This window comes from Garra rufa, chromosome 4, assembly GCF_049309525.1.
Source record: "Garra rufa chromosome 4, GarRuf1.0, whole genome shotgun sequence".
In the NCBI taxonomy this organism is placed as follows: Eukaryota; Metazoa; Chordata; class Actinopteri; order Cypriniformes; family Cyprinidae; genus Garra; species Garra rufa.
Window position 1 is genome coordinate 20,181,664 of NC_133364.1, and position 16,507 is coordinate 20,198,170.

The 16,507-nt window shown below is 38.3% G+C and overlaps 3 protein-coding genes across 9 annotated transcripts in view; all 3 read right to left on the reverse strand.

Moving 5' to 3' along the window:
• Positions 1–1,003: 1,003 nt before the first annotated feature.
• On the reverse strand, positions 1,004–4,889 carry cdkn1ba (cyclin dependent kinase inhibitor 1Ba). Its single transcript, XM_073838830.1, has 3 exons — positions 3,213–4,889; positions 3,002–3,116; positions 1,004–2,516 (listed from the first exon to the last, which is right to left on the reverse strand). The coding sequence occupies exons 1-2, from the start codon at positions 3,670–3,672 to the stop codon at positions 3,007–3,009; spliced, it is 570 nt and encodes a 189-aa protein (XP_073694931.1). The 5' UTR covers positions 3,673–4,889; the 3' UTR covers positions 1,004–2,516; positions 3,002–3,006.
• Positions 4,890–6,315: 1,426 nt separating this feature from the next.
• On the reverse strand, positions 6,316–13,403 carry cdpf1 (cysteine rich DPF motif domain containing 1). 2 transcript variants are annotated; one of them, XR_012355422.1, is made up of 5 exons: positions 13,147–13,330; positions 9,765–9,876; positions 7,586–7,757; positions 7,168–7,319; positions 6,316–7,043 (listed from the first exon to the last, which is right to left on the reverse strand). XR_012355422.1 is itself a non-coding variant. In XM_073838831.1 (3 exons), the coding sequence occupies exons 1-3, from the start codon at positions 13,254–13,256 to the stop codon at positions 7,620–7,622; spliced, it is 360 nt and encodes a 119-aa protein (XP_073694932.1). In that variant the 5' UTR covers positions 13,257–13,403; the 3' UTR covers positions 7,382–7,619. The 2 variants fall into 2 exon arrangements, 1 of the variants encoding a protein (XP_073694932.1); XM_073838831.1 differs by lacking the exons at positions 6,316–7,043; positions 7,168–7,319 and having other exon boundaries at positions 7,382–7,757; positions 13,147–13,403.
• A 69-nt stretch (positions 13,404–13,472) lies between these two features.
• pparaa (peroxisome proliferator-activated receptor alpha a) overlaps positions 13,473–16,507 on the reverse strand; it is a 70,055-nt gene continuing 67,020 nt past the window's right edge. For all 6 annotated transcript variants that reach the window (XM_073838825.1, XM_073838824.1, XM_073838826.1 and 3 more), the window contains one exon: positions 13,473–15,011. In XM_073838825.1, coding sequence (XP_073694926.1) covers positions 14,767–15,011 — 245 coding nt within the window. In that variant the 3' untranslated portion in view covers positions 13,473–14,766. The remainder of the gene's footprint in view (positions 15,012–16,507) is intronic.

Sequence of the window (16,507 nt, forward strand, 5' to 3'; positions counted from 1 at the left end):
CGAGCAGAACACTCTGTACAAACACACTCTTTACTCCAGCCTCAGCCCGCGCAAAGCCAATCTCAGTGGCTACAGTAAGTGGTGTGTTTTTCTTAATAGTTGTCTGATTGGACAAACCGTATGTCAGTATCTTGGCTTTTTTTCCCTCTGCACGGGACGTGTCCTTGTTTTTTTTTTTTTTTTCTCCCCCTGAATTGAAGCAGGGAGCCGCAGGTCGTGTGTTAGAAACGCAGCAGCGTTACGCACAAACTTGTTGCACGTTGAGTTAAATAAGTAAACGGTGCTCGAGCTGATTAAAAAATACCCTGTACGTTTACCAGGATAATGTACTAGGTGAAACAGTTCAACGTGACCACGTACGTTATCTCCAAACGTGATAAAAATTGGAGGGTGTGTGTCTTTTGCACTTCAGCATGCGCGACCAAACAATTTCAAGTCAAACAGCGTTTCCATTTGACACAGTGTGTATTAAGCAATATAGTTGGACACACCGTGTTTATTAAATGTATTACAGCGCTGAATGAAAACATAACATGGGTCAGTTGTAGTATTTTGCAGTGCCAAGGGTTTGGTTTTATTTATATTTTTCAACGTGTCAGATTAAAGTTCAACACAATGTGGGAACAGTTTAAATGCAGGTTAATCATATTGCATGTATTATACTAGGTAGGGAAATTAATATTTAGCATGTTCATGTCCTGCCTAATTCAATATCACTAAATTACCTCAAGAAGAAAAAAAAAAAACTGGGTGCAGTTTCAATTAAATAATTGTGTATTTGTAGACAGGTGCTTGTGGTTGAGAGAAAAAAAAAAAAAAAAAACTAAATTGCATAGGTTTTGAATTGAGCACCTGAGTAATGTATTTAAAATTTCTATAAAAACCCAAAGTCAGTTTGGGGTTTTTGCTAATGCAGGGTGTAAGAAGTGTGTTTAAGCTTCCTCCAAGAGTGTGTTTTCATTCTGATTTTTCTTCTGCACAACAAGAAAAAAAGAGTCAGGCGAAGGTGTCATTATGTTTTAATCATCTCATTTATAAAGCAGTACACAATCCACATCAATTTTTTTAATAGGCTCAGTTTGCAACCTTGCACAAATTTGTGGAGAAAAAAAAAACTTATAAAAAGAAGTACATACAGAAAATGCACAAATGCCACTTTGGATAGTCATAAACAACAAAAAGCTTGACATAAATAAGTTAGTATAATTTCCTCAGTGTTTTTTGTCTTTTTTTTAATCTTGTTTTTTTCTTCTTTACAAAGCAGTACTCACAGGTACACTTCAATGTTTTACACACGTGCAGTGTAACGTCTTAATTTCTTTTTTTTTGCTGGTTTATACATATTTTGTTTTTTGTCATAGCGCCATGTCATGTTGAACACGAAAGCCAGTATATTGTGGCAAAACAGTGGCTTCATGGACTAATGTTGTTCTTAATTGTATGGCCCAGTGTTAAAGAAAAAAAAAAGAAATATATATTTATATAAACATTATGCTACACAGCAATGAATAGAAAAACATAATTGACAAAAACAAAACAAAAAAAACTAAATCAATTGGTCACTACAGTTGCACTTTTCCTTTTTTTTTTTTTTTTTTTTTTTTTTGTAAAAAGAATGTGTACTCAGTAGGATTTGTAGTTCATGAGAATTGATAAAATTATGCCAAAATAATAACCCCCCAAAAATGAAATAATTTAAAATAAGAGAAAATAAAATTAGTGGAATAACCCGGGGATATAATAATACTGTAAAAAAAGTGTGAAAACCTTAATACCACATTAGGAGTCACAGTCCCTTCAGAGAAGAACACCACATGCCCAATGTGCTGTAACTTTGGCTGGTCAAATCATATGCAAGTACCAATAAACATAACCGTTATTAATGCAAAGCATTTTAAATTTAGCCGGGTGACAAACAAAAAGTGTGTTATGCTTTTTAGTGACATTTGTGCAACTTAAAAAAACAAAACAAAAAAAAGTTCCAAATTTGCACTGCTGCTGTTGAGCACAGCACTGATACACATGAAGGTGTAATTCTTGACTGTTAACATCCTGAGCCAGCCAAAAGTGAGACAATGGGATTGTTCAACCTAATTAAAGGGAAATGATTCGTGTGTGTGTGTGTGTGTGTGTTACATAGACATTTACTTGAAAAGGGTTCGTTTTGGGGAGGCGTTTTGAAAACTGCACAGCAATTCTTCAAGTCAAACGCACTCCATTATAAATGATTGTGTTTGTTTTAATCTTAACATTACATTTAAATGTGCTACATATAAAATGAAAGTATATACATAGGTAGTAAAAAGAACAAACAAAGCAATTCCAATTGCACACTGCTACATTGTCTGCTTTTGAGGCAAATATAATTCTGTCGAGTGCCAAAACTTTTAGTGTAAAAATTCAGTGCTTATACAGCCTCTCCAAGGCTCGATTTGTATTTTTCAACCGCTGTCCCTGTTTACTTCATAAAGCTCTTGAAGTATTTGATGGAGAAAATAGGCTTCTTCATCGTTTCTCTGCGGGGAACAAGGAAAAAGTTGATTAGCAAAGGAAATAACATCATGTCGAAACAACGCATTAAAAAGAAATGACACGGGGAAATACGGCGCGCGTGTAAAACGCTGGACAGCGCGAATGAAAAGCGAGGAATTTTGCGCGCAAGTATATGCCTGCATTGTAAACCCGGACCCCCTCCTCCTCCCACACCCTACAAGAGACCTGCTGACGTGTTACTACAATGTTGTGCATTTGAGTCTCGTTTGACTCGACTGTCACTTGCGCGGTGACAGAACGTCCAAACGCGCGTTTGTTTTTAAAAGGCCAAACCAAACAGTCGACAACGCGAACGCGTCAAGGAACGAACATTCTAAGCGTTTTCAATAACATCCCACACATAAACAAACAACGCGTTTAACGCGTTGCTTTTGACACCTAGCCACACGCGTTTGCGTCGTCGCATAAAGTTAAAGTTGTGCACCAGAAGAGCGCGCACGAAACTCACCTTGTTTACGTTTTGGGATCCGACTTGCTGGGCGCGTACTCGTGCGAACTCGTATCTGGACAGCAGTTCGCCTCGGTCGCTTGGACGTTGGGTCTTTTGCTTTGGCAAGGAAGATCTATTGGAAGAACGAAGACCGTGTTAGAAAAGGGACTGGTTTGGGGCTTCGCGTAAGGGCAAAGCGTTTGTCTCCCGCGACTCGCCAAACATTTACCCTGCTCCTCTGTCGACGGTCTTTTTCTCGGGGTGGTATGCGCCGTTCTGCAATCCGAGCGACTCCGGGGCTCCGCGTTGTCAGAGTCCTCCCGTGCGCTCTCCCGGGAGGGAGTTGTCAACAAATAGTCGTGGTTCCCGTTATGATCCACAGTCCCGGACGAGGTATCCCGTTTGACGTGAGGCGGTCTGGTGTAAAATTCCGGCACCTCTTTGGCGTCCACCTCCTGCCACTCGTAGTCGCCCGGTGCGAGCGGCTCGTTTTTGGCGAAGTCGTAATTCCACTTTTCCTTGGACGCTTTCTCGATCTCCAGCATTTGCTCCCTGACGTCCCGTTTGAACTCTTCGCGGTCCACGGAGCCGAAGAGGTTTCTGCAGACCGGCAGTCTGGCGTGATCCGCCTGCCTCGCGTCCACCCTCTCCAGCGTGGGGCTTCCATTGGAGACGCGCACTTTTGACATTTTGCACGTGAAAGTTCGTCTCGAGAATCGCAGTCGCAATCGAGCCAGACGCGGTTTTAACTAAGCGCAATCCCTCCTAAGAAAGCCGAGCGAGGCGCAGAGCGCACGCATAACAAACGCGCGGATGCGTGCGAAGAGGCGAAAGCGCGTGGAAAACTAGTCATGAAAACAGCGCGCCGCTCCGGTCCCGTCTCGTAGTAATTCCGAAGAAAAACAGACAAGTCATTCGAGTAGACGAGCACCCAATATGGCGATCGCAAGTAAACTGGCAGGGGGAAAAAAGATTGACAGCGAAGGCTATTTAAACAGAAGACGCTTTTGATTGGCTGGCGGAGCGCGGGGCCCGCCCACCACTGAAAAACGATACAAATAGTAGAGGCTAGAGCTCCCCGCAGTTCTGGGTTGCCATGTCCGCATTTTCTAAGCCGAGCAGGCTTCAGGACCTTATAGCACTTGCTATTCCGTGTTATTATTTTAATTATAATTATTATAAGTCATTCAACCCTGTTGAAGAAAAAGTGACCCTTTATTTGAAGGTGTCCTTGTTACAGTGTAATTATACATTTGTAATCTTAATTATGTGTACTTACTCTCATTGTTGGGGGTAATGCATTTATAAGTAATGTGAGTTATGAAGCCAGTTACTTTTTGTAATTTGTGACCCTGGACCACAAAACCAGTCCTAAGTGTCAGTTTGAAATTGTGGTGTGTACATCATCTGAAAGCTGAATAAATAAGCTTTCCGTTGATGTATGGTTTGTAAGGACAGGACAATGTGGAATGTGTGAAAATATTTATGGGAGGTAATTTACAAAATTTCTTAATGGAACATGATCTTTACTTAATATCCGAATGATTTTTGGCAAGAAACCCAGCCTAGATGAGAAAAAGTAATACCAAACTAATGTAATGTAACTAAGTAACACACTTTTTTTTACAAAGTAATGCAATATTGTAATGCATTACTTTTAAAAGTAACTGTCCACAATGGGTTTATGGGTTAGTTGCATGTAATTAAACATAATTGTTATTACAGTAGTAAGTATGTGTAACAAGGACACCTTAAAATAAAGTGTTACCACTTAACCTTATGTACTTCAAAATATTGTATATATAGTGGTTTCAATGTAGTTATCTTGAAAAGAAAAACTTATTAGCCACAGTGCAGTGCTTGACGTCTGGTGTGTGACACACAAAATAGTGCAGTAAACAGTAAAATAATTGCGCTACAAATCAGTGCATGTATTAGTACATTAATAAATGTAAAATAATTGTAATATAAACAGCAGTTTACAACACAGCTAAATAGGCTTGAATTTGACCTGCCTTGAACATCAAAAATAAGGGGGGAAAAAAAAAAGTTATTTGCATATTTGTTTATTTGATGGCTGAATGAGGTGTCCTCTGCTGGAGTAGAATTGGCTAGATGTCCCTGTCACCAAAAATAGGGTCCTAGAACTGCGGCTCTGAAACTGCAGCGTCCGGTTGTGCAGGAACATACTATTAGGGCCTTGTTTATGTCCAATTTGTTATTAATGTTGTGATGCGCCAGCCATCGTGAGCCCTGGGGGCCGAGACCTGCTAGGGAAAACTAAATGAAAGCAAACAATTGTTAAAATAAGGTAAAGTGAAAAGAAATACAGTTGTTTATTTGAACAAAGTGGCTTAATATCAAAAGTGTTTAGTAGACCTGCAGATGTCATGGAAATGAATGAAATGTTAAAATGCCATAGACTTTAAAGTAAAACTGATTTTATATTAATCTGTAGGCAAACGCCTAAATTATAGTAATCCAGTAGGAGTGGCTTTAGATTTAAATCTAGTTGGAATAAATTTAAAAAAAGTAGAGTAGTAGCCGTATTGTTATGGAAAATGTAGTGTAAAAGGTTGCAAATACTTGTACTAACTTTGTGATAAGTGCAAGTATGAAATGTTGGCTGTTTAATTACCATCTTGCTGCGACCTGGCAACACAGCTGCAGATTAAAATTCGTGGTTTGACAATTGTCTAGATCACAAACGTGTGTTTAAAGATAATATCATAACGTTGTAATACATAATGTAGTGTGACGGAATAGGACGGGAACGCCGCGTCAGTCGCTAGACGTCGGTGCGACTTGTCATCTCTTCGCCAAGTGTGAGCTCATAGCTGGCAGGCGGCTTATCTGTGGCAGACTTTGGCATTACCAATAACAAGTAGCTGAAATGTTCCAGCATCCCTTTCAGAGCATCATTCTGTCTGAGCTGAATTGTATTGGTTTGAGTTCGGTGGAAAAGGCTTTACTTATTTATTGGAAAGGAAAGCAAGTGTTGTGTGACTAGACAGTGTGTTCGATGTGAATGTTATTTATTTTTTACGTAGATGGTGAATTGATGTATGTCATCACAGTTCTTTGCATTGACCTGAAAAAGTTTGCCTTGTAATTTTAGTTTTGTAATTCATTGTTGTTTTACTGAGAATTCATATTTGGAATGTCATTCAGTTTGTAGGTAAGTGCAATATTTGCGTGTTGGAGTCACTGTTTTGAGGAAGACGCACTATTGCCATCTAGTGGGTGAAGTGAAGATCATCACGGAGGGGAGTATTTTATCATTTTGTTTTAATTGGTGGTGTGTTTGAGCGTTACTAGGGCTGTGTAAAGTATTAATCGCATCCAAAATAAAAGTTTATTATTACATACTGTATGTATATTTAAATAATACACAGTAACATGTATATTAAAGAAAACTGTTTTAGATTTATAATTCTATATGTAATGTAAATTAATAAATACTGTCCACATCTAGGTATTTTTAAATGCTGTATGTACACAGTCATGTTAACAAGCTGTTATTTTGAATGGGAATATTTTTTTCGCCATTTATTTAAATAATTATTTTTTCCAAAAATTAAAATCTTTGGTTAAGTATGAAAGGGGTTAAAATTGAGTTTTTCTCTGTATAACCGCGGCTGGTGATTGTCCTGGAAGGCGGGGGGGGGACCACGGTCACGGTCCCCCCTTCTTCTTTGGGTGCTGTCTTCTTTCTCCTCCTTGCTTGCTGATGTGGTTGCCATTCCATCTGGTCAGGTGTTCAACCCTTCCACCTCTTCTCCTTCTCAACCGTACCCATCTGTCTGGTCAGCCTGGTTTTCCATCTTCTCTCTGGTCAGGTCTTCTCAGCCACTCTCCTCTGGTCTGCTCCATCCATGGCACTGCCCTTGGTCTGGTCATCTCCTCCATCTGGTCTGGTCATCTGTGCCACTCCTCTGGTCTGGTCTGCTCCATCCATGCCACTGCCCTTGGTCTGGTCATCTCCTCCTCCATCTGGTCATCTCCTCTGCCTGGTCTGGTCATCTCCTCACCCATCTGGTCTGGTGCCATATTTCTCCTCCTGCAATTGTGGAGATCTGACTGGATTTGAACCAGGGACCTCTGGCATTGTCTGCCAGTGCTCATACCGCTGAGCCACAGATCTCCAACTATGCATGTGCTGGAACTTATACTTCACTACTTACCTGGGGTTTTTGGCAAGTAGGTTGCTTACGCAGGTTCTGCCTCAACTTAGGGCTGGAAGGATGTGGAAGCAGGTCTGGAGCTGGGGTGTAGAGGTAGTGTTGGTGCTCAGGCAAACAAGAGGCTTGCACTCAGCAGGTGGTTCAAGGCTCACCTACATCATGGACACAGATGGATCAGTCATTTGTCTTTAAAATCATCAACAGTAATAGTCAATGACACACACATATAAACATCATTTATTTGAATTCATTGTGATATTAGGTGCTATTCTGATTTATTGCTGTTGTGAAACTCATTATGCCACTGGAGGCAGCAAACAATGTTTGGACTCAAATCATGTCAATTACTGTGATGAGATGTGAACAATATAACTAGAAACACAAAATAAACAACTTGGTCAATATTGTGTGTCTGAACTGCTGAATCTTGTCCTGAGTAAGTCATAGTAGCATCATGAAGACGACGACGACGACGTCTTCTGGACACTCTTTTTCCTCAAAACCTCATTCTGAACCTGTTCTGGAAACTGCTGAAGGTGATCTCGCACACAGCGCAAACAAAAGCGCTTGGTGTAGAACAGACTGCAGTCCTGTCATGAAGAAAAACAAGAAATGTTCATACCAATATGTTGGATTTAACTAAATATATGTGACCATGGACCACAAAATTAGTCTTAAAGGACAAGTCAAGTGTGATATTGACCTAAAGTGTATTGAATCATGATACCGAGTGTGAACAAACCAAGATGAGATATGTAAGGTACGTGTCCTGCAGTCCCAAATCTGGGGTCAGTTAGCCGACGCTAACAACAGGTTGTCAATGAGGGTGAATAGTGCATCGGAGTAGCCGTGTAAATAAATCACCGTTTTACGCCATTTACGAGGCACAAAGTAGCTCCACGCTTCATTGGTAGACTTCCAAGGGCCCTGACATTTAAAACGAGACATTGAGAACTCAAAGTAGTTTATTTACACAAAGATTTATACAGACAGTACCTGCAAGAAATTTACCGGCTGCCGCCATCCTGAATTTAGTCACGATAAGTCGAGTGTCGAGCAGGAAGATAACTACAACCTGATAAGTTCCTTCCTGCTCGTCACTCGACTTATCGTGACTAAATTCAGGATGGCGGCAGCCTTACACGGCTACTCCGATGCCCTATTCACTCTCATTGACAACCTGTTGTTAGCGTCGGCTAACTAACCCCACATTTCAGACTGCAGGACACAAACCGAGATGAGATATGCAAGGTATGTTCACACTCGGTATCATGATTCAACACACTTTAGGTCAATGTCACACCGGACTTCTCCTTTAAGTAGTGCAGATATATTTGTAGCAATGGACAAAACTACATTGTATGGGTTAAAATTACAATATTAATCAATTGTTCTTCTATGCCAAAAATCATTAAGACATTAAGTCAAGATCATGTTCCATGAAGATATTTTGTACATTTCCTAACATAAATATATAAAAACTAAATTTTTGATTAGTAATATGCATTGCTAAAAACTTCATTTGGACAACTTTAAAGGCAATTTTCTCAATATTACAATTTTTTTGGCACCATCAGATTCCACATTTTCTAGTAGTTGTATGGTTTGTTATATTTTTGGCATATTTGGTTGATATACATCAATGGAAAGCTTATTCATTCAGCTTTCAGATAATGTATAAATCTCTATTTAAAAAAAAAAAAAAATGTAGCCTTATGACTGCTTTTGTAATCCAGGGTCACATATTACAATTACATATTGTTGTTCTCCACCACACAAAAACTTACAACCCTTTACAGTGGTGGCCAAAATGATTTGAACACTAGTATTTCACTTAAATGGTTTTAAGTCATTTATTTCTATCTTTTGCTGTAGTGTGTCAGTATGACATATCAGTTTACAGTTCCAAACATTTGTTTTGCCATTAACTGTAATATTTCAGTGAGATTTTAGTTTGCACAAGGACTCTAACAACAGCCAGTGCTCCACACAGAGATCTGATCTCATCTTCATCCAGTCTGTCTGGAATGACATGAAGAAACACAACAAACTGAGACCTACCTGCAAAGCTACAGTACTGTTAAACGTTTTAGGCACTTGTGTATAAATGCTGAAAAATGAGGATGCTGTCAAAAATAATGTCATATATAGAACTTAATTTATAAAGATAATCAATTGACTAAATTAAATCAACATTTGGTGTGAGCAGCCTTTGCCCTAGGTGCACTTGCACATTGTTTTTCAGGTAGGTTTCTCGAAGCATCTTAGAGACATTGCCACAGTTCTTCTGGATTTCGTCTGTCTCGGTTTCTTCATGTCATTCCAGACTGACTAAAATGAGATCAGATCTCTGTGTGGAGCACTGGCTGTTGTCAGACTCCTTGTGCAAACTAAAATCTCACTGGATTACTGCAATTAATGGCAAAACAAACGTTTGGAAATGTAAACTGATATTTCCGACTGACGCGCTACAGCAAGAGACAACGATAAAACATTTTTAGCTGCTGAAAATACTAGTGTTCGAATCATTTTGGCCACCGCTGTATCTATGTCTTTACAACTAATAATTCAGAATCATAACAATTTCAAAAACATACCGTTCCCACACACACCGTCTTGCTGCACAGACTGCACTTGGATCCTAAAACAAGAAACTTTTCTCTCTCTGGACTGAAGGGATCCTTCATGCCGTAGCATTCCTCCAACAGCCTGCAGGACAAAAGACAACGCACAAAAACACCTCTAAATCAATGACATCCTTCACGCTGAATTTCATGAAATGAATCAGCCACATGAGATTCAGTGGCCTACTGTAAACATTCGAAATAGCTTTTGGCTCGGATGTCAGCGGCGTGCAAGTCCTTTCCGTTTCTGCTGGGATAACTCTGCTAATTGTAACTGAGGGGAAACTCTGCTAATTGTTAGACCACAGCTACATTTCACACACGGGACAAAGTACAGCACAGTGACACATACTTGGGTTAATATTGTCCAGAGTAGACACTTGAATAGATGCTACTAATGTATATGAAATCATCATTGTAAAGTGATAGCCTGATTTAACCTAAGTTTTTTGAAACAAACAACTACATGAGATATTTATGGACCACAAAACCAGTCATAAGGAACATGTTTTTGAAATTGACATTTATACTTCATCTGAAAGCTGAATAAATAAACTTTCCATTAATGTATGGTTTGGTGGGATAAGACAATCTGGTGCAAAACAATCACAATTTTGAGAAAATGTCTTTTAAAGTTGTCCAAATGAAGTTCTTAGCCATTCATTTTACTAATCAAAAATTATGTTTTGATATATTTACGGAAGGACATTTACTAAATGTGTTAATGAAACATGACCTTTACTTAATATCCTAATGATTTTTGGCATAAAGGAAAAATCGATCATTTGGACCCATACAATGTATTTTTGGCTATTGCTACAAATATACTTGTGCTACTCAAGACTGGTTTTGTGGTTTAGGGTCACATCATCATTCAACACTATAGATATGTATGTAAAAAATAAACAACATAACTATTCCAACCTGTACTTATTCAAATATGGAAATAAAAGGTGAACACTACATTTCATTTATTTAATTTTTTACCATTCAAAACTTCTTACTGACAAATAAGCAAATCCTAGGACAGGGACAAGGTTTCAAGGACAGAAGCAAATATTTATAATTACAATTCGTTACTACTTAAAGGCCTGCACTGTGATCCTTACATGAACTCTTAATGGCTAATGATTCTTGTATCTAAATATTTTTTAGTATGTAAACTATTGTTTTACTTAATGTTTAGTGGGTATCTTCAATACATCATGGTTGTTTAGCAGCATCAAAACCGCTTTTTATCTTTGACCCACTTATTTCGAAAGAAAACATTGTGCGTCACATGAAATTCAAACGAAAGAAACCAAACTGCACACAGCCACAACGTGTTCATGACTCAACTGCACTCATCCATAATTGCTCATGTTAATGTAGCTAATTATGTTCCAAAATTTCTGGTTTTAAAGTAGCAAACTTACCTTCATACTTAATAGATGTTGTGCTTTGGCAATATTAAAAATAATAATAAAACAACCAATGACATTTAGATGCACTACATAAATAATCAAGCTCCTATAGTGAGTGATATGAATGTACAGTATTTTGCTGTGATATTGACATGTCCCAAGCGAAACTTAAAATCACTTCAGTATACAAAGACACTTTGCTCTTCAGTCAAACCATCAATCTGGATAAACAGGTCACACTAATTTTCCACTTGTAACTATAACTTTGCAATGGTACCTGATAATAGTCTACTCTGTCAGAACACATTCTTAGTATTTATTTTCCTTATTTATACTCACATTTTATTCACATGGACTATTCATTTATCATTCACTTACCCTAATGTCGGTGCAAACCTGTAGAACTACAAAACTTTTTTTTTTTCATTTGGAAAAAATAAAACTAAAACAAATAAAAAGACAACCAACAGACACACTTGAATTAGTTTAAAGAAAAAAAAACACACTTTAAAGAAGACATTTCTGCTCATCAAGGCTGTCTGTTTGATTCAAGATACATGCAAAAATAACAGTAATATTGTGAAATATTATTGCCATTTAAAGTTATACTTTTCTATTTTAATATACTTTAAAATAGAATTTATTCCTGTGATGCAAAGTTGCTTTTTCAGCATCATTACTTTAGTCTTCAGTGTCACATGATCCTTCAGAAATCATTCTAATATGCTGATTTATTATCAATGTTGGAAACAGACGTGCTGCTTAATATTTTGTTTTGGAACTTGTGATACAATTCTCAGAATTCTTTGATGAATATAACATTAAAAAGAACAGCATTTTTTCAAATCTTTTGTAACGGTCAAAGTTTCAGGTTAGTATTTTCTTTCTTAAAAAAACAAACAAACTTGTATTCAACACGGATGTGTTAAATTAATAAAAAAAAAAAAAAACGATAGTAAAAACTTACATTGTTAGAAAGGACTATAAGTCTATAAATAGACTATTTAAAATGAATCCTGTACTTTAAAACCTTTTAATCAAAGAAACTCTCACAGGTTCCAAAAAAAAAACAAACAAAAAAAACATTTTGGCAGCACAACTGTTTCCAATATTATGCAATAATAATAAATCAGCATATTACAATGATTTTTGAAGGACTGTGTGACCCTCAAGACTGAAAATGTAGCTTGGCTTCACAGAATATAAAAAAAAAACATTAAATGCAATAATATTTCATAATATTCACTTCTTTTCTGTATCAAATGAATGGAATTTTGATGAGCACAACAGACTGAAAAAATGTATACATAAAACATACAGACATGAGGGTGAGGAAATAACACTATTTCGGTTCTTGGGTGTCCTGTGAAAAAAACTTTTTTGGCATTTTGCAGCTTGACGGTCCCATTCAAAAATATGCCAGGAACGTAATGTTCGTGTATCTATTTCAGCAACTACGTGTAAATTTTACTCAGTGCACATCTGTCATAATTCACGTCGAGCGAGTTGCATTATATATGTGACCCTAGACCAAAATCAGTCATAAGGGTAATTTTTTTTCGAAATTGACATTTATACATCAATTGAAAGCTTATTTATTCAGCTTTGAAGTGATGTATGGTTTGTTAGGATAGGACAATATTTAGCTAAAATTATTTTTTAATATATTTACGGTAGGAAATTTACAATATATCTTCATGGAACATGATCTTTACTTAACATCCTAATGTTTATTTGCCATTAAAGAAAATTTGATCATTTTGACCCATACAATATATTTTTGGCTATTGCTACCAATATACGTTACCTGTGCTACTTAAAACTGGTTTTGTGGTCCAGGGTCACATATATACGTTTACACCACTATAAATCACTAAAACTTTATTACAAACGTTATTCCTTTTATATTCACACCGACTACATGACAGTGTCACAAATACATTTGTACTTACACTATTGCTCTCGTGTTTGGCGGCTTCTGTCCGTAGAAACTGTACGGGGTGGACATTTCGCACAGCTCACAAGTAAAGACGCCGAGCGCGGACCTTTCGTTCAACTCCATCCCCTCTCCTGCTGCACAATCTGTCTACAACGCATTCAAACACATCTTAACTGTTTGTTTTGAGTGAGCACACGATCTGACAGAGCGCCATGATGCTGTAACGTCACGACGGTGCGTCAAAAAGGACAGTATGAGCATTTTCGTTTTAGAGTTAACGCTTGCACTACATCAGACTACACAGAGGATGGCGCAATAAAACACGTCCACGGCGCTCACTTAAGAAACATTTTTGATGAAAGTTATATTTCAGTTCACACTACAAACAACAGATGAGATCAGTCACCCAAAAGCCACAACTGAAGATTAAATTATCTATTAATTGCAGTCTACAAAGCCTTTTCGGATCAAGTCCACTGTGGATTTTGCTCTAAATGCTGCAAAAATGACATTTTCCCTGCAAAAATACACAATAATTTACCAATCAAATACAGGTGCTGAGAACACATAACATTTGTACAATTAAATTACAGTTGGAGTGCTATACAGCGTACGATAATATTTTTATACAAAAGATTTTACAAATGATGTCCAATGTACAAGCATTTCAAATGAGGTAACAAACAATCTGATTTATATGACTCTCTCTCTCTATACATTTAATCATAGCTTAAAACATAACAGAAATCATTCCGCATTTAGGATTTTATCCACATTTTTCTTCCCGTAAGAACGGGCGCGGCCGTTTGTCAATTTTATGGGTTTGGCTTTGGGTCTCAACCGCATCCAGCAATTTTTAGTTGTACAAAACAGCTCGTTTTGTTGCTGGATATTGCAAATTGGTGTCTTAGCATATTATTTTTATGTATTTTCTTAATTATAAACACACTTGTTTGTAGTGCAAACAGTTTTACCGTTTACTGCTCGTTGCTGTTCTTCTCGTTATTTCCCTATAGCTTGGGAGTCTCGCGTCAACTTCTGTGGTGAAGAAAAAGGTGGATATTTTTCAAGTTCTAAAATCTGGATTGCTGGTGCTTATTTGGCAAAGGCAACAATGCGCCCCGTTTTTAAGGTGCTGAGCGACGTCAACCGCTCTGGAAGTTGCGTTTTGTTAGCTACGCCCCCTGCATCTCTAAACTTTACATATCATCTCAGTGTGGTCAAATTTGTCAAAAACCATATAAGCCGGCTGTGCTCTGGCACTGCAAACCAATGTTTGCAAAGCTGAAAATGGCACTTTAATGATTAAGATTACAGTGAGCCAAGGCATTTAGACATTTCTATATATTTTGAGTGCCATTCGCTTACTGCGTCTGTAATTGAAATCCACTTTCTGGCAAATTTACAAAAGCATCTATTGCACTTTTCTATGGGACTACAAGCACTGAAAGGTCAGTGCCCTATTAAAGGTTAGTGCTGTATTTTTCTGCCTAGAATTACAATGGCTGTTACGTCCCAGCGGCGCTCGATCCGAGGTGTGCGCCGTCTGAGCCGAGCATCCCTCGTCTCCCGTCCCAAACGCAGAGGGATCTCTCATGTATCTGTGCTTGCTGACAACGGTGATGCTTCAAACTCAGTACATGTCTCTGTAGATCTCCTGCAGAAGCGGGTGGAGTGAAGAGTCTTCCGTCTTGTTGATCTCCTGAACCAGCTCGGCGTGCTCCGTCACCAGCTGCCGCAGGTCGGCCAGTTTCTGCAGCAGCTTGGGAAAGAGTAAAGCGTTGTCGGGGTGGTTGGACGACAGGTGGAGCCGCAAGGCGTGGACGATGCTCTCCTGGATGCGCTCGATCTGAGACACGTCGCTCAGTCCTGGACGGTCTGTCGGTGGAGATCCAGAGAGAGAGACATTTAACGGTGTCAACAACACTGATACTTTTTTACCAAGTCTTACTTATATAATTACTTGAATTAGTCATGCATTATTAAAGGGATAGTTCACACAAAAATAAAATTTACCACATGATTTACTCACCCTCAAGCCATTCTAGGTACAATTGGACTTATATTACAAAATGACCTGGCTCTTCCAAGCTTTATAATGGCAGTGAATGGGTGTTGACATTTTGAAGTCCAATAAAGTGCATCCATCCATCATAAAAAGATTTGTCTGGTCGACTAGTAGTAGTAGTAGTTTGTTTTAAGCATTAGTTGACTATTAGTCGCACATTTGTTAATAATCCATATATATCTATATAATAATGAGCCTTTAATTACCTACATAGCCTAATAAGCACTCAAGGGCACGCAAAAAAAGCTTGCCACAGCACACCGGCAGAAATGATAATCATGAATTAATGTTTCAATAATTTATTCATAAACTACTGCTTTCTTTGTTTTTGGTTTAACAGATTAAGTTGGCGATGCTGATTGTATGCATGATTCATATGGATTACATCATCTGAGAATATTTGTTAGGGATGCACCGATCCTTATCGGCCGATCGCTTGCGCGTTTTGTCAGTAAAGCCGGTTCTGTAATCAGTGGTAAATGCCATCAGGTGCGTGATTTCACGTTGAGCCGTATATACTACACACAGCCGTTGTTCACTGACGAGCTGCGCACTTTCACACCGATAATGAACATTGATTTGCGCAGCTCGTCGGTAACCAACGGCTGTGTGTAGTATATACGGCTCAACGTGAAATCACGCACCTGATGGCATTTACCGCTGATTAAAGAACCGGCTTTACTGACAAAACGCGCAAGTGATCGGCCGATAAGGATCGGTGCATCCCTAATATTTGTTTTATATTACAATTAGTTCATTTAAAAGTAGACATGTCACTCTCTATAGATATATTTTTCATGTCTGTAAAGCAAGTATACACGAGTTTAGAAGTTTTGTGCTCAAGTTCACAGAGGCAGAGACGGCAGAAAGTGCATCCCGTTCGCTTTCGTCATTTTACAAAAGCACGTTTCGTTGTTATTCTGGGAGTCTTTGCAGATTCAAAAGATGTATTAATCTTATATGTATGACCAAAAATGATGGAGTATTTTAGGAACAAGTGACCGCACCGGTGCCTCTATCTGTCATGAGGTGAACGCACTACTGTTCAGCTTCCCCACTTGAATAGTGCCCATTGTTCTAGGTTAACATAAAATTGAGTGCCCATGTAAAGTTGCTACAACTTACATATTTCAGATGAAAAGCCATATTTGATGTTAATGAATGATAGATGAGCATTTGGATGTCCTGCCCGATGTACTATATTACCACACAGACCGGTCGTTAACAATCTGTCTGTCACAGACTGTGTGACTTCGCCACTTCCTGTGCAATTTTTTTTTCTGCAGCTAAGCGACTAATAAAATTT